The following is a 26565-nucleotide window of genomic DNA, read 5'->3' on the forward strand; positions in this document are numbered from 1 at the left end:
CACACACAGCATGATACAACAACCCCAATAACAAAAATATTTAAAAAAAAAACATTTGTAAAAAATAAAAAACATTATATAGCTGAAGCAGTCTAATCCATGTAATATCTGCACTGCATTGTCAGTGCAGCTAAAACTCAGTGGTGCAGCAGTAATGGATACTCCTTGGTGGAACAGAGAAAATGTCTAGACTGTGGTGAAAGTAAAAATCATCGGCTGTGACAGCTGCGTTAGCGAGGGACACTGACCTGCTCAGGTGCCGTTTCATTTCTCTGCAGCTCCTCCCTCAGCTGTCTGATCTCCGCGTTCCTCTCCTCCAGCTCCCTCTCCAGCCTCTCCCGCTCCACCTCCTCCAGCCAGGCGCTCGGGGTGAGAGAGGCTCTGGGAGTCTGCTCCTCGTTCTCCCTCCCCTCCACCTCCTCTTCACCGTGCTGGGTCTGCATGGAGGTGCTCGTCTGGCAGGCGCGCTTGCTGATTCGAGCCAGCTCAGTCTGCTGTGCAAACTCCACTGACATCTGAACTATGGCCTGTCAGATAAAAGAGATACAATATCATTGCTTTTAATACCATTATGTGATATTATGGAGGATCATGTTTCTTATTTTCCAGAATAACTCTGTACATCTTTCAGATATTTTACCACAACTATGGCTTCAGTTGTTGGTTTGATTATCAATTATTTTGCTGATTAGTTTCTTAATTAACTGTTTGTTCAACAAAATGTTGGAAAATAGTCAAAATGAAACTTCCCAAAGTCCAGATAACATGTTTTGTTTTGTCCAACCCACAAACACCCACCGATGTTTTATTTCACAACAAGAGGAAAATCAGAGAGAATATTCATATTTAAGAAGTTAAAACCATTGAATTTGGGCTATTTTTGCTTTAAAAACCTGTCTTAAATGATAAAACAAATGGGTTATGGTTTGTTTCAGCTCCCGATGCATTATTCATTAAAAAAAAAGTAGTCTAGTGTCAACAGTTAAATGCATGGCCACCTACTTTGGCAACTTCCTCCTCCACTCTCTCCCAGTGTTTTTTCTCCTCCTGCCCGGCAGCCGCGAGGTTCTCAGTGGAGCTTCCAGTGCCGATGATACCGTTGAGATCCTGCTCTCTCTCTCCTCTCCTTCCCTGGTGTTCCTCTCTTCTCCTCTCCTGCTCCTTCTCTTCTCTCAGTCCCCTCAGCTCGCTGCTGTGCTGTTCTTTGAGTGCATCGACTTCTTGGAGATACTTGTGATAGAGCGCTTTCCTCAGTGCCTGCAGCTGTGCCGTCAGGCCCACCGACCTGGTAGACCGACGAGACTCCGCGCCTCCCTCTGACAGTCCCTCCTCACCCAGGTCCTGTGAAGAGAAGAGGAAAGCAGGAAATATGAGGAGAGGAAGAGTTACAAAAATTAACCTACCAAAAAAACCCAGCAGACTGGATTGTTTTAAAATGAGGTAGATAACGAGATATAAAGTTATGGACAATAAAAGTTACTCAAGACTGCTCCTGAAATAAACAGGTCCTCTTTACTGCAGCCAAACCCCACCCACTCTTTGACCACTGATAAATACACTATTTTGTTCTAACCGACCTCAGGGATGATCAGCGCGATAAAAAGATGTCTTGCATTACATTACAGCTAACATTTTCCCCTGAGACACTACTGCTCTGTCTCATAATGAATCCCTGTCTTGTCTGTTTCACAGTCACTCAGCTTCTTTGCTACCACTCGCCTCAAGTTTAACATTTCCAAGCTAAACGCACTATGTCTTAAAGTGCATCACGCCCGGTTTTTTTTCAGTTCCTCTCCAGCTCTCACTCCTCTTGTGCGTCTCTCAGTCTTCCACTATCTTCTACTCTGATCTCAGCATGAGGATGTCAGAGCCTCAAACACATGAGCTGCGTAGTTGGGAGGTTGGAAACTTAACAAAGTGTGGAAGTGGGTGTGACGCGAGTGAGAGATGCCTTAAATGGAGTGCAGTTAATTCACGCAAGACAGAATCCTCCTTTCATGCAGCCGCCTAGACTAGAGTAAGTCCGCTTGTTTCACGGGTAACACGCTAGAGTGCTGCGTTATGTAACGTCCAACCCTTTTAATCATTAGATATAGGTCCGCTCACGATGCTGCTTCTGGAGCAAAGCTGGGGATTCAGGACATGTTTTAGCCTAAAGGCTGCGACTGCCCCCTCCCACCCACCCTGACTGTCATAGCTCCTTAATGCATGTACACATTTCAGTTCATAGTAAGATGTAATGCATGTGACATAGAAGATTTAGATGAGGGCAAAAAAGTAGGAGCCAAACCTTTAATTCCTCGCTGTGCTCCTCCGTCCTCTCAGAGCTGGACTCTGAGACTGTGGACAAGCTGAAAGACGAAAAGGAAACGCAATGTCAAAATCAATTGCCCTCCTTTCTTCCTTCTCTTTAAAGAATATTTCCTTGTACTCAGAATTATTTCATCACATACTGGAGGTAACAGTGAGTGTAAATTCTGCTATCGAAAGGACCATGTTCCAGTTTACTTGGTTGGGAAACAGTTTATGACATTACTGACCATGAATGCATCCTGAATCATAATTATCAACAAATTTTACAGCAATATGATTAATGAGACTCTCCCACCTACTTTCATATGACTCAAGCTCACAGATTCTACAACTCTGACCATTTAAATCTGAATATTTATCTATGACACTATTTGAGAATTCATAAATTGGGCTTAAAAGCAAAGTCAAAATACTATAAATATATATAAATATTATAGAAATTGAATTTGTTATGAAATTATATACTTTCAAAAAACATTTTAAAAGTAAAATAAAATAATGGCGTGATGACATAATTTGGCTAGCAAATGACAATATATTTGCATGATCAGATACTCTGCTGATTAGTTTCTTGAATAATGGTTTAACCATGTATGTGGAATACCTAAAACTGTAGAAAATGTTATTCCTTTAAATTCTTTGTTTTGTTCAACCAACAGTCCAAAACTCATGTAAGTGAACATAGATTTTACATAATACTGTATATGCATATACTGTGTCTGGATATATGAGATTAGACTCCATGTATTACTGTACTATTGCTGCACTGCCTTTGAATCTTTTTCTTGTTCACAGCCAGGGTTATAAAGAAAGTGTTTTATGAAAACCACAGTAGTAAGTGTATCTACAAAATCAAACAGTGGAGGGCAGCAGCATCTCAGTCTTCAGTGTTATTGCTGTTCTGTGTGGATTAATAATGAGTATATCAGACATAGAGTGGTTTAGTATCTTGTTCTGTGTCATTAGCAGTTCTGACACAGGGAGATATCCCATGTAATGAGCCATGTGTGACACAAAGATTTATACTGTTGACTAAACATGAAAATATTTATATGGCTTCATATAGACTTCTAATTCTGTTATTTCGGTAGCAAGAGACCAATTCCTTTTCCTACCGACTGCTTCATTCATATTGTCTTCTATACAGCACGTCTGTAGTTTAGTGAAGCCATCTAGAGTGGCTGAAAGGTGCTTTTTTAGGTAAGTGGGCTAACAAAAGGCAGGAATAACATGTTAAACAACTTAGTGAATATTTCATTAGTTGTTGTCAATGTAACTGGGTCAGGGAGCGTCCACGTGCTAAACAGCATGTGCAGACCAGCTTAAACTAGAAGTTATCTGGAGGAGATCATGTAGGTCAGTCTGCTCAGACTCTTCTTACATGTGCACTTGTAATTTAAACTTGTCTCACAGCATGGATGTATTACAAATATAAAAGCTACAATATTTTGACTATCATTATGTTTCATGATTTTATGTTATAACATCACAGAGGTGAGAATTTTGAAACTAAAATGTAAATGAGTTGAGTTTGAAAAGGTTTCTCTTCTAAAAATGTCAGATTTTATGTTTCCTTACTTATTAATTATTATCTGTGTATGGGGAGTTTGCTGTACAAAGTTGTCATGTGCTATCACCTGTAGTGTGTCTCAGAGCCTGTGAGTTCCTGCAGTCGCTGCTGCAGCATGAAGAGCTCTGTGGCATATCGCTCCTCGGTCTCTGTGGCCTGCTGCTGGTAGTGAGCTCTGAGATGCTCCATCTCTTGTCTGTGACTCTCCTCCAGCTGCAGCTGCTTCTCCTGAGCCTCGCCCTTCATCCTCTGTAGCTCCTCGGTCAGGGAGGTAGACGGTGCACCAGGCAGCTCTTCTGAATCTGATCAACCACACAGGAGAGATGTCAAATTTACAAACTGCATCATTTTAAGATTAGAAACTATTTGATGAAAAGGTTTCTCATCTTATTATACAACTGTCTTCCATCTTTTGGTTTACCTTTGCTCAAGCTGGCAACCTGCACACGCAGGTCAGAGATTTCCTTTTCGCTGCTGCTCTTCAGTTCGTCGTACTCCATCTGCAAGGCCATCATCTAGGACACAAACAGAACAGTCAGTGTCTCGCTCTTAACACACCATCATCCCACACTCTGTTCATTAAACAGAGTCAGTCAACATATCTTACTTTGCTCCCATCAGCTGTCAGCAGAGCCTGGAGCTGTGACAGTCTCTGATGTTCCTGCTCGATCCTCTCCCTCACCTGCTGGAGATTTCTGTAAAGCTCTACAACAAGAGAAAAACACTAGATTAGATGCATATTCAGTCAATTCATTGTTACATTATGCACAAATATGTTGCTGGATTGTAAATACACAGAGTTATGGTACACATGTAACGTGAGTATACATTTATTTACTTAAAGCACAGACTTTTGTGTCCACAATGTTTCTTTCTTTTTTTCTTTTTTTTTTAGATTAAAACTCTTTAAAAATGTACCTCTGGCTTCCTGTACAGTGGAAGTGGATTCACTAGTGTCTGGTCTGTCCTCTGGAGGAGGCAGTTGGCCCACATCAACACTCTCCAAAATGTCTTCACCAAACATCTTTCGAAAAGACTAAAAGAGACGTGGTTACATAGTTTGGTGATGTGGAAACGCTTTGATGAAATTAATTAAATCTACTGAGAAAACTACAGTGTTTGAAGTTAGTAATTACCCGAATGATCTCACTGCATTCCTCTGACACAGCTTGTAACATGCTCTGATATTTGTAGACTTTTGGCTCAGCTGTTAAAAGAGAGAGAAAAAAAAGACATATTTAAATGTGCATTTCAAATATTTCTTTCTTTGACAAACGCACAGCCATTCATAACAGGCAACATTGCTAGATATATCAGCCAAACAAAATCCTGCTCTGTTTTGATTCCTCATGAATGATGGATCAGTGCTCCTGAGGGCAATGCTGCTCTTTTACTACCACAGACGCACACAAAGGAAAAACAACTACACATCTGCTCACCCAGGTCACCGTGCTCTCTCTGCTTTTGCAGTTTCAGCTCTACTGAGTGTGTGCGGGCGTCCGTCTCCTCTTGAAGCAGCTCGAACTGGGCAGCGTGGATCTGAGACAGGCTGAGGCGCTGGGCCTCCATCTGCAGCCTGCACTCACCCTTAACACAGGAAGACACCGTCACATTAACAGAGCTGATGATGCAAACTGGAACATTCTGTGTCATGTATATAATGTGATTTTATATTTGAGAGCATTTGTCTAAGTATCTGTGAAAGCGATCAACAGGACAAGTGTGATTGGCAAGAAGAAAATGCTGCTGAGGCTGAAGAGTCATACATATCACTTATAATTGATAAATTCAATTTGTATTTCCTAATCAGAGAGGCTAAATGATTAATAACATAATCCTGTTTCCACAGCAGAGTAGTGGCACAAGCCATCTGTTTCCAGGATATTATCATTTCTATAAATAAGAACAAAAGGCACACGTTGAGGCTTCTTTCTCTAATTGTGCATTATGCATTAGCACAGATTTGTTAGGGTTACTCAATTATGAAATTACAAATGTGTTACCTTTGATGTCACATGTTTTTAAAGTGCACTCTTCATTTCAATTAGGCTGGATTTAAACTGCTTTGTTATGATACAATATCTCCATCCATGCTACATCTGACGGTGTGGTGAAGAGAGGCCTTTCAAAGCCGTGGCAACTCGAATGCTGCTGCTAAAAACATGCAGATAACAAGCAGGTTGCAGCTGTGTTATGATGTGCAGCTGCTACACACAACACAACACACGACACCAACAACAAAAACATAATTACTGTGATGGAGAAAATTACTAAAAAATTAAGTTTTCACAGGTGCTGTTTTGTCTTTCTCCAGAAAAGTCTAAATATGTCTAAATATGTGGCGTTTAACATTGAAATCAACTAAAATGAAATAAACCACAACATATATAATGTGCTGTGTGCATACTGTGTTCACCATGTCAATTAACTGTGAGGTTTCAGAGCATTTTTAGATTTCACAGGCATGTTTTGGTACAGCAGCTTATTCAGTGTAATGTCATTGAGTGCTTTGGTTTTTCTTCACATCAAACTATTCATTCAGTCCTGCTTTGTTCTGGTGACATTTCACTGGCTCCAACTGTTTTGACATCTCTAATACAACTTGTGACAGTGCTCGACTTGTTACGTCTTCCTCTGTTGATTCTTGACTGCCAAACTGCCGCTGTTTGTTTTACTTTTCTAATTTGTGTGATTTGAGTGAAACCAAATAGCCATACACGCCAGTTTAGGGAAAATTTGCTATTTAAAATTAACAAATCTCATCAAAATACCTCCCCTTTAGCGGGGTATTTTCTTTTCCTTTTTTTTTAAGTATATTTTTTGGCCATTTTGCCTTTATTTGATAGCACAGTGAGATAGACAGGAAAGGGGGAGAGAGGGGGAATGACATGCAGGAAATGGCTGCCCGACGCGGGATTCGAACCGGGGACGCCTACATTGAGGACTGTAGCCTCTACATGGGGCGGCCGCCTTAACCACTGCGCCACGCACCGCCCCTTTAGCGGGGTATTTTCTGACAAATTGCCGTAGTTAAGGAAAGGAGAGCTCTTTTGTGAAGACCACAGACACAATATTTAAACTATCATTTTGAGGCCAACAGTTTTGCAGCTGAGCGCGAACCTATTTATTGACCTTTATACTGTATGATGTGCTGCATCAAAGCAACTACTGACACTGCAAAGCAAAGGGCAGGATGTGAGCTTAAGTGGCATTTACATGCTCAGTGGTCTCCTCTCCTTCCCTCTCTGCTCCAGGACACACGACTGGCTCAGTGTGGTGGCTGCCCATCCCATGTCTGCTCACCTGCATAAGCAAACATAGAGGAAAATATTGTACGTTTTTGAAAAAAAAAAAGAAGAAATAAATCCAGCACAGGTGCAGACAAACATGACGACAATGGACAGAAAGACAAGATGAGCCGTTATGTATCACTTCCTGAGAGGGAAAGAGGCGAGGAGAGTAATTCTGAATGTAGAAACCAATATGATTGTAAAATCATCTGCCATATTTTGTTATAAGAGAAATCTAAACTTAAATTGTTTCACCCCGATGAAATACTTAAGTGTTGTTTATAAAGGCATTGTATCAGCTTTACATAGAACTGCACATTGTCATTGTGTGAGTGACAATAAACAGAAGCTCATTAAAAACAAACCGCTTTAAGTTCTGATGTTGCCTTTACAAACGTAGAACGTCTTACACTGAGCATTAAAGACATATAAGCCACTGACTGAACAACAACAGCAAACAAGACTTTCAAGACTTCAAAATGAGCATGTTAGGTGTTTTCGGTCAAAGACATTTATTGTGTAGTGTTCCAACCCAGGAGGTGACAAACAAACAATGAAGCACAGATGTGAGATGGCAGACGGACACTGTAGCGTATCTTTTGCTTAGGTGTAACTGAGACACAGACACATTAAGTGACCGGGGTAAAATGGCTTCTCACCTTAAACCCTTCACTCCCTGCAGGATGGAAAGAAACTAGAATGTACACATTTCTACACAACGGCAACGATTCACAACTAACACAAGACTGTGGGTGATTGTTTTCTCCTCCCATTCTTTTGATTTTTCCTCCTTTCCTTTTCATTTTCAGTCTCCTATTTCGTTGTATAGTTATGCATAATGAGAAATAAAGGCTATTCTATTCTATTCTATTCTATTCTATTCTTTGTAAAAAGAAACAAAACACCGTCAACATTCAATCTGAGAATGCGCGGCATCAAACAAAAGCAAAGCAATACATATTGCATAGTGCCCCTTTAAAAGTAGAAATGAGCAGAATATTGATAGTCTTCATACTTCACCAACACACGCAGGCTGCACTGTGTGTGCAATTTCTCTTTTTGCTTGATTCTCCCCACAGTAGCTCTGCCTAATGTCACTGAATGGACTGCATGAACTTAAACACAAATATGCCTCTCTATTAAAACAGCAGTCTGACTGTGCTGCTCGGCGCTTCCTCTGAGAGCAAACCTGCACACACTCGGGCAATTTGCAATCATGACTGTTTGTCACTAGAGAGAAAACATGTCAGTGCTGAAATGCCTCAGTCATATTCTCTTTCAGTGTTAAAGCTGTGAATGCAGCGCACGCATTTCTGATGAGGCTAATAACAATAGCAGACATCACAGCATTAACTGTGAATGTGATACATGCAATTTGAACTGCGTTTTTCCCTCTGACAAGCATGTTTTTTTTTTTCTTTTTTCTGAAAGCCCTTGAATCAATCGAACATGTAATTTCATGAGACTTGAAAAAAGGCAGAGAAAAGACGGCTGTTTGAGTGAAGAGCGGTGTAGTGGACGCATGTGAGTGCCTACCCGTTTGTTGGTGTGGTCTCCGTCTCCCTGGCACCCGTCAGTGGAGTCCTCCTTACTGGCCCTCTCCTGTGAACATGACATAACCTGGCTCTCCATCTGAGGCTGCATCTCCTGCTCTGCGGCACTTGTAGCTCTCTCTTCCTCTGCCACTGCCTCCTCTTCCTCCTCCCTTTGCTTTTCTTCTCTGCTGTCTGTCAGAGAAGCGCCCAGTTTGCGCTCCTGCTTCGACCTCTGCCGTCTCTTGCGCCTGCTTGACCCTGAGGCGGTGGACTTTTGCGGGGAGGATCGTCCTTCAACAGGTCCCTCCCCCGAGGACTGGACTACCGCCGCTGGAATCGGAGTCTGCGAGAGCCTCTGAAGCTCCAAGGTCTGCCGGATGCCGTCTCGCTCGGCTTCAGTTGTCCGTAAGAGGGTCTGAAGAGCCTTTATCTCCTCTTGCAGAGATTGAATCTGAGGGTGATGATCCTCAAGAGAAGGAACCGGCTCAGCAACAGCTTGCTCTTCTTCCCGGAGCTTAGCTTTTCCCTTCGCCCTCGTTTGCTCTCTCATAATCTCCCGTTTCTTCTGCAGTTCTTTCCCCAGGCTTTCATATTGGGCGATGACCTTTGCGTTTTCTGTTTTCACTTCCACGAGCTCTTCTTCCAGCTGTCCCAGTTTGCTCTCCGTGAATATCAGTTGCTCTGTAACTTCGGAAAGCCTCCCAGCCAGGCTTTCCTTCTCATTCAAGGTAACAGTGAGTTTCTCCATTAGCTCAGTAGTATCTTTTTCTATAACAGCTTTAGTATCTGTAGTTGTGTCCTCCATTTTGATGTCGCTGCTGTTCTCCTCCAGCTCCCGGATCTGTGACTGAAGGCTGGCAATTTTCGCCTCAAACTCGAGTGACTCCTTCAGCGTCCTCTCCTCTAGCTGCGTCTTTGCCTCGGTGAGACACATGTACTCTTCCTTCAGCTCCTGATAATTTACTTCAAAATTCTTTTCAGCAAAAGAGAAAGTAGTCCTCTGCTTTTCTATTTCTTCTCTAAGCTCATCCACTTGTTGCTGTATTTGATTCTTCTCTGCTGTGACCGCCTCAATTCCCAACGTTTTTGATTCTAACTCTTCTTTTAAAGCCTCATTCGATTCTAATAGCGTCTTCTTTTCTAATTCTTGCTCTTTGCACTGGCTCTCCCAATTCAGTTCTTTGTCTTTCGTCTGTTTTTCGAGCGTTTCCGTCTTCTCAAGTAACACCTGAATTTCCTTTTCCATCCTAACTCGTTCCTCTCCACCCTTTCTAAGTTCCTCGAGCTCCACCTGAAGCTCTTGCAGCTGCTCGACGAGCTCGTCAGCTTTGGAGCTGTGCAAAGCGAGGTTCAGATCTTCTTTCAGGCCGAGGATCTGGTGCAAGAGCTCGTCTCGCTCTGTGGCAAAAGTGGCCTTCTCCTCTCGTAACACGTGCATTTCTTCTTCGTACCTAACTCGCAGCTCGTCCAGTGCCGTCTCGTGTTTGCTAGCAGCTTCGTTGAGAAGGTTTTCTGTGTTCAGGAAATTCTCCCTCTGCAAGTCTTCCCGCAGAACCGTGAGCTCTTCTTCATGGCTAAACAGAAGCTGAGTCCTCAGTCGTTCCAGCTCTGCTTCCTGTGACTCTGCCATGCGATCCAGCACAGCATCTTTCTCCCTTTCTAGCATCTCCAACTTAATCTTGTAATTGGTCAGTTCTGATTCGTGTTTTGTTTCTTCCTCTTGTGCAGCTTCCTGAGCAGCGGCCAATTCGCTCTTCAGATTGTCGATCGTCTCCTGGAGGCGCTGCAGTTCACCTTGTTGGTTTTCCTGAGAGATAAGACTGTGGGAGACCAGCTCCACTTTTTCTTTAGCGGAACGAAGATCTTGAAGAAGGTCCTCGACCTTGACCTGCAGGTCCGTCTTTTCCTGGGTAACTTGGCTTAGCTCATGTATGGTTTTATCTTGCATTGCTTGGGATTGCTCTAATGTCTCTTGCAGCTCCTTGATCTTAGCACTGAGACTGTCCACCTCAACGGTGGAGCTGTGAGACAGCTGTGCTTTGAGAAGCTCGAGCTCAGCACTATGCTGCTCGGTCATTTGCTCCACTTTGGATGCATGTTGCAAATTGAGCTCCTGCTTCATCTGGACAATCTGCTGGCCGTACATCTCGTCCAGCTCTGCCCTGAGAACTTCCAGCTTCCTCTCAGTCTCGTACTGCATGTTTTGGATGATCTCGCTCTCAGACAGGCTGCCCTGGTGACAGCGTTTCTGCAGCTCCTCCACTGTGCCCATGAGTTGCATGATTTCATTAGAGGACATTCGCTCTTTCTGCCTAGAGGTTGCGAGTTCACCTTTACAGCTTTCTAACTCTACTCTCTCCTTCTCTAGTTCTAATTTATAACTCTCAATTTCACTTCTAGAGCTTTCTAAATCAGACTTAGTGCTTTCTAAATCAGACTTAGAGCTTTCTAAATCAGACTTAGTGCTTTCTAAATCAGACTGAGAGCTTTCTAAATCAGACTTAGTGCTTTCTAAAACAGACTTAGTGCTTTCTAAATCAGACTTAGAGCTTTCTAAAACAGACTTAGTGCTTTCTAAATCATCCAGGCATCTTTCAAGTTCTGATTCTTTTGCAGCCATTCGCTGCTGGAGGTCACGCAGGAGTTTTTCAGAAGACTCGAGCTCATCCTCGAGCTGTGTGACAGAGCAGTCCCTTTCTGAAATGACTCTCTCTTGCTCTGCTATGACGAAGTCTTTGTCATCCGACTGAGGAATAATATTGTCGTCTGTAGTCCTTCCAACATGAGCGCCAAGTTCCTCCCTGAGGAGGGTCAGTGATCGCTCATGTTCTGTGATTATTGCAGTTTGCTCGGAAATTACCACGCTTTTCTCTCTCAGTGTTTGTGCTAAAGACTGCTCGGTTGTCCTTAAATCCGTCAGCGACTGCTTCTGACTCGCGATGACTTTTTCTTGTTCCGCGATCAGCAGGTCCTTTTCATCTATCGTTTGCGTAAACGACTCCTCTGACGTTCTCTGCGACTACAATGGAAGCAAAAGGTGACATTCAGAACACGACTGTGACCATTTGAATTTAATAAAACACATCCGTGACCATCTTATGTTAACACACTAGGCGGCTTCTAACCATCTCCATCTCGCTGAGTCGGTGCTGGAGCTGGCTGATGTGCTCCAGCTGTTCACTGCTCCCGTCCTGGTGCTTTCTGACCTCCGCGTTCATTTCCTCCAGCTGCTGTTGGTACTGGACGAGCTGCTGCCTGGCCTGCAGAAGATCGGCTGCTGTGCTGCTGTGGCTGGTGTTCCTCAGTGTCTCGCCTGCCTGCAGCTGTGATTATTAGTCAGAATGGAGGGTAGAAAGGATGCCAAAAAATAAAGGGAATGCATTTTACTTCTTGTCAATAATGTGTACAGGATCACCACCCACACACGTATCAATTGTTATCTAGACAGAAAGAGACCATTCCCACCTGTTGGAACTGAATATGTAGTTTTTGGCTTTGTTCTGTCAGCTCAAGGAATTCTTTCATGATCTCGTCTTTCTCTTCTCGAGCCTGCTGCAGGTTGGCTGTGAGCTGGGTGATGATGCCATCTCTGTGCTTCAGGGCGGCTTCAAAGTCCTGCAGCTGTGAAAGTACAATGTAAATGTAAGGAAGAAATGCTAAGGCAGCTGACGATCTATAATGCAGTAAACATGAATTAAATATACAGTATCTACCTGCTGCACTCCTTCTGAGCCGAACGCAGCCCTGATTTCCTCAAGCTCTCGACTGAGCTCCTCCACTGCCTGGGTCTTGGCAGCGAGTGCATCCTCCATGTCTTGCATCGTACCTCCCTTAGTTACCTGTTGCAGAGGCTCCACCTCCTCCTGAATTGGAGAGTAACAGTCAGAGAGGTAGGGCAGCATTTACACAAGGACACAAGATAAGGTGTGAGCTCAGATCTTAGTCACCAACCCACAGCAACAGCAGTTAGTTACAAAAGCCAGGAGCCACATGAAGGAATGTGTAGGAAAGTAGTGTGAGTACATACTGTATGTTTATATTATATCATCAACTGTTCTGTTTTGTTGCAGGGGCACGCTATGGCCAAAAACAACTTTGCTGATGCTGTTAACTCAAAGCCTTTTAGTACAGTCTGCCAATGATATACTATGTTATTGCATAGAAATCCTGCAAACAAAGTAATTCAATTGACCTAAAACCTTTAAAAGTGCATCTACGGAAGCCTTAGTTCTTCACGCCATAGATGAGCTAACATATGAGACGTGTTACCGCGGAATAAACGACGCGAGCAGCAGTCAATTTGCTCGTTCATCTGGTTGAAGCTCTGTTTCTTTTTACATTTATGTTTTTATGTTTTTTTTCTTTTTTTTTTTAGGATTTGATTAATGGGAGCGAGATATAATTTTTGTGGGTTCTTGCAGTAACTCATGGGAAATCAGAGACAAGGATTTCTTTCTTGCAAGAAAGAAACATAAAATCATGCTCCTAATAAAAAATACACTTTTTATTGGACTGAAACCTCAGGACAGGAAAGACTTTGTTCCAAGTTCAACACTTCCCACTGTGGCTGTAATTCTGCCCCTCAGATTCCCTTTCACTAACATGAGAAAGCAAAACAGTATCTGTCCAGACTCAATGTCGCAAATCTGCAAAAATCAATGAATATTGACAGGGGAGCAGAAATACTCTCAGATCGCTGTATCTCACATGGGAAATAATTACTTCCTCTCACACAAAGAAACAAAAAACTGTTTCATTAATTTCATTTGAATACTGTAATAAAGAAAGCAAACTTTACAGTGAGTTATGGTGGCACTCATATATTTTGAGTTCTGTAGATCAGTTCCTATTTGGATAATCCTCTTGTCCCTTAAACCTCACTGTCATCCTCTGTTCGAATATCACCTCAGTGAATCTAAAGAGACAGTCTTTGTGTAACATCCTCTCTCCTGCAAACACTTCACTGTCCTCTCCCTCCTTTTCCATCACTCACCATCCTTCACGTCATCCTCCTGTAGCTTTCAGAGATAATTTACGCCTTTAAAATGTCACAAAGCCCCGTTAAAGCCTAAACTCCTGACCCATTTGTGCTTCCAAAAAGAGAATTTACAAGACACGAACATTTTTTTTCTTCAATTTCCCCACACCATATATTTCCGATACATTACATGTACACAATGGAGGTATATAGTCAGGTTAATTGCAGCATAAAACAGGCATGGTTAGTGAGATTTGAGAGTCAAATCTAGCAGTCAGAGGGTTTTTCTAGCGAAGCCAAAAGCAGAGCCAAAAGAACTGCTTGATCGGATTACTGTACCCAGATAAAATCCTTCGTAGACATCATTAGATTCTCTGTCATCACATCATGGCACCCATTTACCTGTTAATTCACAATGCTGTCAGTGAGAAGTTAAGGTTTGGAAACTGCGACGATTTCAGAAATCATCCCAGGGCAGATTTCTACCAAGTCTGATGATTTGTATGATTCATTTTAAATGTTGGTTTTACTGAGAGTATAAAATCACATCAGTCATATTTATGATAATCATCATCATCTTCCCATTGATGTTTTAGATTGTATTACTTTAACAACCTTTTAAAACCTTTAGTGTCAAGTGTCATTAGGCAACTAAACATCAGCAAATAAGGAAGAAGAGTTTTAGGAATTTCAGATTTTTGCTGCTTTTGAATTTTACTGTTTCATTTGACTGGCTCACGGTCAGCAGGGTGGGGGTGGGAGGGGGCACAGCAGCCAGCAGGGACACAGTATAAGACCAGGTTAAGTTATTTATGCACCAAATACAAATTCTACCAGCACATGATCCTGTTATCGCCTGTCAAGTAGCTGACTCAACGGACAGCGATGATGAGATAAGCCATGAAACGGACTGACTGCAGTGACCGGCTTCCTTCCACTCTAGAAAACAGCGGGAACACGCTGCCAAACTACTTAACAAGCTACGTGTAAATATCAAAAAAATAAATGTGACAGCCAAGGGCAGGCAATTAGCCACATGTTAAATCTTCCTCAGTCCATGACACTCTGCAAACCACACTCTGCAGCAGTCAGGCTTCACACAGTCCCATCGGTAGCTTCATAATGAGGATTTTCCAAAACAGAAAGTCAGCCACAGCCGATAAATCCCCCTCTGACACACACAGATACACTCGCAGTCATATACAAAGGTGCAGTGTGTACAAATGTAAACTTGGTGGTGGAAAAAACTATTTGAGTTACCATGAAACTAGAATATATATACATATATTCTGATAGTGATATATATTCTCACCTCTGAGGAATAATCTTCAGCAGTAGTGGACACTTCACTCTCCGGCTGCAATAGAAAAAAGTAAAGCAATTTCATCAATACTGTGCATTAAAAAAACTAGCAGATGATAAGAAGTGATTTCTATCATAATACAAAGACAGATTACTGATTATCACATCAACCACAAATAAACAGCTGAAAACAGTTTAAGTTGTTGGGGTCTTTTATTGTGAAATGGAGAAGGGTCCTCCTCATATTTCCAGATATCTTTAAATGCAATATAAAATGCACATACTAAAATGTTCAGTCTACTTCAGAAGGCACTCTGCATTCAAATGTGGGTCTAACCTACTTCTGCCACGCGGCTCCGTTTGCACTCCCACAGACTGATGACGGCCATCCTTGAAATCTATTTTCGGGTCAATTCTTAGATCATAAATTGAAAGACTGTGCGGGACGGAACGGAAGAGAAACAACTAGGTTTCATTGATTTGAAGAACTTCAACTTTACTTCAAACTGTTTGCAGCAAGTGGGTTATAAGTCTAGTTCAGCGATAGGACTCGGTATTGGCTCTGTAGTCTGATCCAATTCCCAGTCACTAAAATACTGAGATTTATGAAGTTCTGAGGGTATAAAATGTCTTCTCAAACTTTTTATTTCTTTTTATTTACAATGAGCAATGGAAAATCGTTTGCTTAGTATTAGGGCTGAACGATTTATCATTTTCTGATCGAAATTGCGATTTTAGACAATGCGATCATGTGATCGCAAAAGCTGCGATTTTTTGCAATGCTCCTGACCGACCCAGGATCTGTTGTCAAGACAGTCTTGGCTCTTTTCCACTACACCCCATTAATTAACAGGAAAAAAAGTGTTTCACCATCTCTCATCTCTGTCAGTCAGCCCGTCCACCTGCCGTCTCTCTCGCATGCGTGCCAGTGTACACACACACACACGTATACATACAGACACGGGACACGGGCCCATGGATAGGTTGCGGTTGACCGCTAATAAATGGTAAATGCGCTATATCGCGCTAATTGTACAGTGTTGAAATTAACATTGCATTAGAGCAATGGCATTTAATGTTTTAATGGTATGATGTAATTTTCTGTCATGTTTGTAAATGTTACTGTACATTATGAATATCACACTGAAGCTTGATCTGAAGAAAATTGCGACTCAAATCGAAATCGTAATATCTGCCAGAAAAATCGCAATTAGATCTTTTCCTAAAATCGTTCAGCCCTACTTAGTATTTTATTAATGATTCTGCTCCTCTCCTTCTGTAGTTGTGGGTATAGTTTCTCAACAGTCTGTAGTGTTTCTGCCCTCTCAGTCAACTCTAGCTCAAAAGACCGACCCAAACTGTAGCTTGGATAGGCTTCCTCCCACGACCAAAGACATGCAGGTTAGGTTAGTTGGCGACTCTAAATTGCCCATAGGTGTGAATGAGTGTAATATCTACAGAGTCTGTAATATTTTAGCCCTGCGATAGACTGGCAACCTGTCTAGGGTGTACCCCGCCTCTCGCCCAAAGTCAGCTGAGATAGACTCCAGCTTACCTGTGACCCTAGTGCAGTATAAACAGCATAGAAAATGAATGAATGAACGGAAGAATGAATGAATGAATGAAAAATATTAGATAGATTTGAAAAGATTCAGATTCGTTAGGTTCATTGGATACTGGATCTAAATTAGATAGATACTGCTACTGAACCCTGTCTCTAATATGTTTGCATTTTATAATAACCTCTGTCAAGCTTGTCGGGAATTTTACTTGCAAATGCTGATGTCTAGCAGGCATGAATGAGTCAACACAGTTGTACTTTCAATTCTTATCTCTTTCAAGATGCCTGTGAAAGACTCTATTGACAGTATGGAAAACTTTGATCCATGTTGTGTTTCCACAGCAACCCTTTCATGCTCACAGAAAGCAGCAGAGAGCCGAGCACCGTGACCGTTTTGTCTGGGATAAGAGCAAAAAAAAAAAACTGTTAGGAGAAAAATTACAAAGACGCAGGGGAGACTAAGCGTTTAATTTTAACAGTTAAATTATCTATCTGCATAAATAATTCACACATGCTGGTTGGTATGGTCTCTTAAAATTCATAACTTTCATTTGTTATTGATGCATATCAAGTCGTATCCACGAATCAGAGAAACGCAGCATCCCCCGCAGTCTTTTGTCACAGAGCGGACGAGGGTCGGTCCAGGGTGAAGGAAAAAAAAACAAATAAAAACACCTTGGAGAACCTTAGGGTCTGCTGAAAGGTTTTGCAAGGCCACAGGAATTGGTCGTGCGGATCGACGCATCTCAGCCTGTTTAAAGGCAATTGTCTGTTTCCATGGCGACCGGTAGTTTTGTGGGCTTGTACTGCATCAAATGTACAGTGGGTTCAGGGAAAGAGAGGCTGCGCGGAGCCAATGAAAGAGACTGAGAGGGCTCGAATGATGATTAAAAAAAATGTGCAAGGGCCCTCAGGTCTCGCTTTTAGAGATGGCTGATGCCTGAATGTTTATTTATCAGAATCATTATAGAGCGTGAATGTTCAGGCTCCGGCTTTTCAGTTTATCTGCTGAATTCGTTGCAGGTTTGAAGGTCGTGCGTGTTTGCAAAGCCCACATACCAGATAGGAAGTTGTTTTTTTTATGAAGGAGAAGAAACATACATTTGACTGACCACTTTTTAAATCACAAGAAGCAGGTCTTAGGGAGTGGATGCAGTTTTATGACCATGAAATTCACAGAATGCATTGTTAAATCTTGGGTCCGCTTTCAAAAGGCATTGTGGATGAAGGTATCCATCAATGATGTATTATGTAAAAGGACAACAAAGTAGGCTGCTGAAAGTTCAACCAAATTCCCAGAGCCACCAAAACTTTGGAACAAGTTTTCACCCAACAATGCTGCAGTGTACTTTTCACAAAAATGGTTGAAAAATTGTAAAAAAAAACAACAACAAAAAAACAAAGTATCTCTGCTGAAGTCTGGCTCAAGTCCCTATCAAAACTGAAGTTTTATAAATGCATTAAGTAAATTACCTCTAAACAGGCTTATTGCAGATATGCTGTATTAATGTGTGTGTTAGCTATATGCATCTTGTTGCATCCTTATCAACAGATAAGCCTTAGACCACAGAGTGTGGCCATAATTTGTTAATGACAAAAATTAAAGGGATATTTATCAAATCAATCTGTATGTTATGAGTGTAAAAGCTTATTATTGGCTGTGCTGTGCAACATTATCTCGAAATATATGAAGGTCTTTCAAAAAGTTCCAGTACCAGTTCAGTAAAGAATGATCGAGTGAAAGTGTATAGTGACGTTTACTGAGGTTTCCAGATTCTATAGGACAGAAACTCGGTTCATTCAAAGTGCAGTCTCCGAGGCTGACTCAAGGACTGTAGGCAGACAGCTGATTGGTCGGATACAGTGACGTTAGAAATGAATGAAAGAGATTTAGAAAGAATGGGAATGAAGAAGTGGCAAAGCAGACTGAAGCAGGAAAATAGCTTCAGCTCCCACTAGAGATACAAAAAAAGGAGAAAAGATCTTTTATTGAACTGTCACTAAAGCATCAACACTCAGTAATGCAGTAAAGATAAAGCAGCACGGCTCCATCTACCTGGACTCTCTTCATTGATTAAACTCTTCATTTTCAATGGCTCATTTCAGAGACAACCCAATAACCTAAAAGCTCCAGAATAAAAATAGAAAACTGAATGAAAGTACAGAAATGAAGCACAGCTTCAAAGATACAAGCACATAGTGCAATTACTGAAAGATTTATAACCAGATATCACACATTGTAACTTTGTGACTGAACCTTGAGTCATCAGAAACTAGCAGTACATAGCAGTGTTTCCCCCACCGCTCTGTTGGCGAGCCCCCGCCCTCCTTGAAAAACGGGAAACCTGGGAGCCAATCACAGCCTGAGTGGACCTGTTGGTCTGACTAGTCCAAAACAGTTGGAGCCCTCCACCCGAAGCACCAGTAAGAAGCTGCAGACGGGTCGACCAAACAGCGTTGTTCTCCCTCTGCCATCTGATTGTTAAATACCAGCACTCACCCTCAAAAACCGATCACATGAATGCGATGCAGGCTTCGGGGGCGCGGAATCGCAGATGCGCCTGTCTTTCAGAATAAAACTGAAGCTGTGTCGTTTTTCCCCTTATACGTCCATATACAGTAAGTTAGTTTGGATGGAACGGACTCACCCCCGCCCCGCCCCACCCCCCAAGACAAAAAAGCTAGGGCAAACACTGTATACATAGTGAACCCATGATAGTCATTCTAACCTGTCTATCTGCAGTTCATTGCTTTGTCAGAGTGGGCTTGATCTTTGATCTTTGACCACCAAAACCTGATCAGTTCATTTATTTAGACCAAGTGAATGTTTGAACCAAATTTAAAGCGTTACTGAAACATTGAGTTCACGGGAACAGGACAGATGGATGTGCAACGGCCAAAAAGCCTCTGATTTTCATTCAACTGGAGACTGAAATTGATTCTTCTCATCAAATTGGCAAAGACCAGGGAATTGATTCCTACATGGCATCTGGTAATTTTTTTTTTGTTTCACACGACCTGCAGCTGTAACAGTATTGTTTTTTATATCAGCTCACTAACTGAATGTCATCACGAGCATGTTGAGCTATTGACAAATGGCAGCAGCCCAGATTTACGGCTCAAGTCTATGGTATTATAGCTACACTATATAACGATGTATATTATGTATACCACAAAGCAAATTCACATGAACTCAGTACGTATCAATATTTCCAACAGTAAGTGTAAAGTGTCTACCTCTATGGTGTAGGTCTGGTCGTGCTTGACAGTCTCTCCGCTGCGCAGCGTTCTAGCGAAGGTGAACTCCGTGGTGGGTGGGGCTTTATTTCCTTCTTCTTGTGACCCATCTTGACCTCCGCCTGAGACCTCCTCTCCTCCCACAGACTGGTCCGGCTCGACCTCCACCCGTCCCTGCGAATCTCCCTCAGAGTCGTCTGTTGCCGTCTTCTTTTTTTTTTTCTTCTTTTGTTTCTTCTGGGAGTCGGCGTGAGCTTTTCTCTGCCGGTACTCAGCCAGCTGGAGAGGAAAAACAGGAAGCGTTAAAGATGAAAATTTAATTCATACCTCAAAAAGGTTATCCCTGAAAGTAAAAATGCATTAGCAAACACTTAAGCAGCCCGTCCTTTTAAAATAGTACTCAGGTCTGTATTCTCAGGCGTTGCCTCCATCCTGCCGCTTGATTACCTGACCCTAATGCTCAGACTTCTAGGAAAGAATCGCCTCACAATAACCACAACTCATTAGTCTGCCTACAGAGTTAATATTTCTATTAAATTCCAAGAAACATATCAACCTACCCTGAGTCTGAACAGTTTGGTGAAACTCAAGCGAAACATCATGTGCCCCAAAAAGGCGTCTTCCCTGTTCCGAGCGAATCCTCCCTCCCTGTGTCCATATGACCCGACACATGCCTCTTGCTGTGCCAGGTGCTAATCCTGACTAAAGGGATTAAACTATGGCAACAATCTGTTCAAACAGCCATTAACATGTTTGGTTATCTTTTTTTTCAAAAACTTGATTCTTTCTTTTACTCAGCACAAAAAAAACATTAAACATTGATGTTTCCTCTACCAAAGAGAGTATAGGGGCTTCATATTAGGGATTAGAGCTCATATAATTATTTATTTTTCTCCACAATGGTACCAGATCTGCTGATTGGTATCAATAGCAGTCTATAATTCTTTCGCCAAAATCCATCCAGTTAAAGGGATATTTCAACATTTTGGAAAATTTGCCTACTGCCATAATCCCTATAGTCTCAGGAGGAGTAGGTTCATTACCTTTAATTATCAGTGCAAGCTGTTTTGAGATCGGCGGGGCACGGCGCACGGTATTTCCGGGCTTTCCCTCATCAAACTCATCAAATACACAATCCAACAACTCCAAAATGCTCTTGTGGACAAGTTGTGACCTACACATTCACCACGCTATGAAATAATAATGGAACGTCACGAGTTGTTTTCGCGGTAAATACGTAACCAGAACTACATTCCCGACATGGCTGCTTGACGGAGTGACTTCAAAAGCGAAGTAGTTCCGGGTATTTGCTTCATGTGTCGTAATGTTACATAATTATACGTTATTATTTCATAGCGTGGCGAATGTGTAGGTCACAACTTGTCCACGAAACGTTTTGGAGTTGTTGGATTGTGTATTTAGTTTGATGAGGGAAACGTAGGAATACCATTAGCCTCCGTTGCGTTAGCTGAGCAGCTCACGTCTCTGCTCCACCGATCTCAAAACAGCTTGCACCGATAATTAAAGGTAATGAACCTACTCCTAAAACTACAGGGATTATGGCAATAGGCGAATTTGCCAAAATGTTGAAATACCCGTTTAACCACTGGATACCAATATCTACCACCCAAATTGAAAACATAAAAGTTAATTTGATGTTTTGTTTTACAGGACAGTAGTGTGCTCATAGATTTCTCAATTGGTTTACTTGGAAAAAATAGACTAAAAGTGATGAGAAAAAAAAGTTATTGGGATTTTTTTTCTTAAAAAGGACAACTCCACTTACATAAGTATTCATCATTCATCTATATTTAAAACTTTATCCCTCATATATGTTGAAATGTAGGAAATGTCGGAGTGTACATAGAAAGTGTACTTCTTAAGATTGTTTCTACTTTCCTTTCGTTAGCACCAAGGTCTTTCGAGGAAACACAAGTATTTTCCTGTTCCTTTCACATCTTGTTACTGCTGAATAACCTGCTCAACTAACTTACACACACACACACACACACTTATAATTATGAGGCATCACATGAGCACGCACGGCACTAATCTAATTTCCGACGAGGCGTGAGGTATCGCTCACTCTCCCTCTCTCTCTCAGCACTCCAGATATCCATTATGTATGAGCAACGGATGACAGAGAAGAGGTGGCAGAGTCAGCTCAGCGAGGCCGACAGCAGGGGTGCAGGTGTCATACCGCAGGTGCTGCATGGACCACCATCTCTATATAGATAGGCTGTTGCCAAGGATACCGCGCTAATGCCTGCTCAGTGCTCACCTGTCTGGAAAATGCCTCTGCAGGAAAACTTCAAGGTTTCAGCATGTTTGAAAATGTTTTATTGAAAAGCTGAAGCACTGAACACCTTTGAAAGGCCTCACCGACACACGGTGCGTTTCAGTAAACACTCGAAAGTACACAGAGGCGGTGTACTGTCGACTATACTTTTCCTCAGGGCTGCACAACAATTATTCTGATACATGTACAAAACCATTATAGCAACGTCTTTTAAAAATGTCTCACAGCCCAAGGTGAAGGTGGTATTCTCATAACTTTTTCATAACGCTTTATTCAACTGACACTGACAGTCCCTTCGCCCCAGATCTGGATTTTATTTATCACAGAGAAATCAGAGAGAAGCTGGCAATACTTGGTCATTTCAGCTTGAAAATGTTCAAACCCCACTCCTGCAGCAGCAGCAGCAGCAGCAGCAGCAAAGCCAGCACAACAGTACGCACTTTTTTTCTTTTTTTCTTGACAGGTCTGGTTTGGTGATGCTGTACAAAAAGTTAAGAGGTCAACACGACGGAGCTGAGAGTGGGCGTCGTGATCACATCCCCCACCTACAACTCACAGCTAAAAAGCTCAAAGGCCTCTTGATCTGTGCCTCTGCACCTCCACGCATGCTCCACCCCTGGTCCAAATATACCCGCCGTGTATCTGTATGTTCAGAAGAGCTTTATCTATCAAATACCAGGGCACCCGGCGTGAGATATGAATGAATGTCAGGCTTACAAATGTTACACTGACAAAAAAAAAAACACACAAGGATGACCTTCATTTATGACTGAATCAGAACAACACGCAAGCTATAATGGAGGACCTGCCAGCACATATCACCCTGAGTTTTGGAGAAGTCTAGGGAACCCCTCAGTCCTTTCTTTGGTTGAGATGTTTATCATAGCGGGCTGCCCTACTTGGCTCTGCAGACCGGAGCGCTGGCTGAGCATATGGAGGAACGGAGCGTGTGTAGCTGTATCACCATCTGGGAGGCAGAGACTACGTAGGTGTACCACCATCTGCTGTCTGAAAACATTTACACAAGATTATTTTATAAACAAGCTATTTGGGTTTTTTTTTTCCATGTGTCAAATAGCGGCTGACTAACAGCATAAACAACAACATCCACTTCACACTGTTAGATTTTCAGGTGGTGACAGCCACTAAATAGTGATGACAAGACTGTATTAACTGAACAAGTAAGGCACTGTCAGACTAAGCACTGATGTACATCTATATTATGTCACAAGCAGATGGACAATTTATAAAATATTATACAAAAACACAGTAAGAAGATGATATTACAACAATATCACTGACTTACTGTATATAAAGCTTCCTGTTATGGGTTTTGTTGTAATCAGTGATGAAGGACCTTAATTTGTTAGTGTGTTAGATAAGATCACATTAGATTGAAATGCATCACACCCTGAATATTTTAGTCATAAACAATTTTCCATTTGATTTCACTGAACATTCACATTGCCCACTCCTACAGCCAACACAATGTGATTCACTAGCATCTTGATCTTTAGGTTATTAGTCAGTCAGTTAGCATAAATCATATAGAAATAGTTTTGACAGAACTGTGGGAAAAATTGCCATTTTATGTTATCTATGATAATAACTGAGAAACAGAGCTGCCCAATAACTCTTATGTATTTGTGATTTGGTGACATACAAAAAGTTAAAAGATCTTCCCAGAGGAGAAAAAGCACAAGTCTATCGAAGTAGTTTTGTACATGTGAAGCAATATTCATTCACACATCGGAGGTCTATAGTTTATTTTTTGATCAGTGCCTATAAGATACTGTTAGAGGTTTCCCAACACTGCTAAAAAAAAAAAAAGCAGTGCAGCTTCTTCTCCAGGCACCGGATCACAGCCTCCCATGTCATGTGCCAATGACAGAGCCAGCAGCAGTGTGTTAGTCAACACCCGGATACTTCAGGGCTAAATCCTCTATTTTACACAACACACACATTCCCAGTGACAATAGCTGACAGTCCTAAAACAAAACAACGGCAACGGAAGCTACTTCTCTTTGGCCCCACCTGGTTCATTGACAGCACAGCAGGTGGAGCTGCGTCACGAACAGGCTTCTCCACAGAGAATGAAAACGGTTGAGTCTCAAAATACTAACAACCAAAACAGTATCAAAGTCACAGTAAGGCCGAGGCAATATCCAAAAGCACTGTAACTTTTTGATGAAGGTAAAATGTGTCACAATGGAAATGGAGCACTGTGATTTTTTCCCCCAAATGTAGTGGGGTTTGTATAGACCCCTACAAAAATCACATCATTGTTATTTTCATATTTTTTGTGTCAAAATAAAACACAAAAATTCCTATTCACACTGACATTGTGTAAGATTAAAAAAGCAATGATGCTAATCAATAATGTGCTAACCTAAGCAATGCAAAGACAACACCTGCACAACAGAGAAGATGGTTTGTACTTTAAAAATCACAATGACTTTCCCAGATTAACTTTTAAAGACGTTTGTTTTCATGGTTGGATCCCCTCTGCAGTTTCATAAATCACCCTTTTTCTCTCTGAATTAATAAACTCTTATTTTGCACAACCCGTTTTCATGAACTTTAAGCCACAATCATTGTTAAGTACCCTTAAAGCTTCTGCAGAGATGTGCTTGTGCACCATCATCCGCCCTAATGACAGCAGGCACAGTCTCCTTCACAAACCCCAGAGAAGACCGAGTCCTGTGAGCAACAGAGAAACGCCTCTGGAGAAAAGAGTTTTCTATTAAAAAGATCCAGTCCCTCTCTAGCTCAGTGAGTGGGTTTCAATCTAGCATGTAAAACGATTTTTGCATGTTCTAAATTTCACATTTTTAACTCAAACAAAAAAAAGAAGCAATTCTGTGTTGTGTTTTTCTTTTTGGTTGAACAGAATACATTTCCATCCATAATAAACTGCAGCTGATCTACAACACAGTCATGACTTAATATTGTTAAAGGGATAGTTCAACATTTTGGCAAATTGGCCCATTGCCATAATCGCTATAGTCATAGCAGTAGGTTCGTTACCTTTAATTGTAGGTGTAAGCTATTTTCAGTACGGCGGAGCGCAGCAGCTGGCTGCTCAGAGCTACACTATGGAGGCTAAGGGAATTTCTTGGTTTCCCTCATTAAACTCATCAAATTCAACATCCCAAAACTCCACAGCGCTTTTGTAGACAAGTTGTGACCTGCACAACCACCACGCTATGAGATAATGACGGAACGATACGAAACGGAGCCGTTTTCGAGGTAAATACAGGGTAAATACGGAGACTGCTTGCTGAAAAACTGTCCCTGAACGCAACGCGCATCAGCGGTTTTGCATGAATTTACCTCGAAAACGGCTCCGTTTCGTATCGTTCCGTCATTATCTCATAGCGTGGTGGTTGTGCAGCTCACAACTTGTCTACAAAAGCGCTGTGGAGTTTTGGGATTTTGTATTTGATGAGTTTAATGAGGGAAACCAAGAAATTCCCTTAGCCTCCATAGCGTAGCTCTGAGCAGCCAGCTGCTGCGCTCCGCTGTACTAAAAATAGCTTACACCTACAATTAAAGGTAACGAACCTACTGCTATGACTATAGCAATTATGGCAATGGGCCAATTTGCCAAAATGTTGAACTATCCCTTTAAGCTTGTGAACTGACAATGACCAGAATGGCATGAAATTTGTAGTGTGTGACCCAACAAACCAAAACGAAAGACTCAACAAACTGCAAAAAACCATTTCTGGTCCCAAGAGTTAAATCTAAACAAAGCACTCTATTGGCTTAAAGCTGTGATGAATGAGCTATTTTGTTGCAAACAGACACCAGTCCTGACCCGTACTGACAGTGAAGCCCAGACAGCCTCTTGCATGGTAATGATTTAAGTAGTTATCAGATGTGGTGAGTGACAGCATCTTCAGATTACATCTACTTTCTTGCCCATAGCTTTCTGCAAGATGCTAGCTGTTCATTGCATCAAGTGAAAACTATACTATGCCCACGTCAAAAGGGGTTTAAAAGCTTCATCATCAGGAGCATTTATAGAACTGCACAGAAAATTCAGTTCAGTCATCGTCTGGGCTGTGGCTAATTAAAACTGGGCAGCTGTTAGACCATCACATTCAATTAAATCACCTGGCAATCCCTTCTCAAGCAGCACAACGTGCCAACACAAGAGATTCAGAAGTGTTCAGTTTTCTGTTGTGGCGTGAAAGGTGATAACTGCTATAGCCTAAAAGTAAAACTCTCCATCATCCAAGCAAGTTAATAAACCCTGATGGTCACGGTCCATTCATCACATAGAGTGATGCAGACAGAGTATGTTCTTGCTTAGTCACCTAAAGGATTAACTAATCAGGCCTTGGCTAAGTAGATCAACTTGTACCTTTGCTGTCCTCAAAACCTCCAACAGCGCCCGACAGTGACACTGACCTTATTTGGAAACCCTGAGAAAATCAGCTTGTACTACTATAAAAGTTTAGTTTAAAGCTGTGAC

The 26565-nt window shown here is 41.8% G+C and overlaps 1 protein-coding gene across 1 annotated transcript in view; it reads right to left on the bottom strand.

The window, feature by feature from the left end:
* akap9 (A kinase (PRKA) anchor protein 9) overlaps window positions 1–26565 on the bottom strand; it is a 66128-nt gene that overhangs the window by 34878 nt on the left and 4685 nt on the right. Inside the window, exons 2-18 of the mRNA XM_085791461.1 lie at window positions 19787–20065; window positions 14999–15043; window positions 14026–14088; window positions 12422–12571; window positions 12174–12329; window positions 11834–12031; window positions 8710–11727; window positions 7100–7186; window positions 5323–5470; window positions 5020–5090; window positions 4802–4919; window positions 4491–4588; window positions 4305–4398; window positions 3951–4185; window positions 2291–2351; window positions 1003–1341; window positions 249–527 (exon numbers count right to left, since the gene is read on the bottom strand). Of these exons, the coding sequence (XP_085647587.1) occupies window positions 249–527; window positions 1003–1341; window positions 2291–2351; window positions 3951–4185; window positions 4305–4398; window positions 4491–4588; window positions 4802–4919; window positions 5020–5090; window positions 5323–5470; window positions 7100–7186; window positions 8710–11727; window positions 11834–12031; window positions 12174–12329; window positions 12422–12571; window positions 14026–14088; window positions 14999–15043; window positions 19787–20065 (5439 nt within the window). The remainder of the gene's footprint in view (window positions 1–248; window positions 528–1002; window positions 1342–2290; window positions 2352–3950; window positions 4186–4304; window positions 4399–4490; window positions 4589–4801; window positions 4920–5019; window positions 5091–5322; window positions 5471–7099; window positions 7187–8709; window positions 11728–11833; window positions 12032–12173; window positions 12330–12421; window positions 12572–14025; window positions 14089–14998; window positions 15044–19786; window positions 20066–26565) is intronic.

Source organism: Trachurus japonicus, chromosome 11 (genome assembly GCF_045865225.1).
Source record: "Trachurus japonicus isolate A0001 chromosome 11, Traja_1.0".
In the NCBI taxonomy this organism is placed as follows: domain Eukaryota; kingdom Metazoa; phylum Chordata; class Actinopteri; order Carangiformes; family Carangidae; genus Trachurus; species Trachurus japonicus.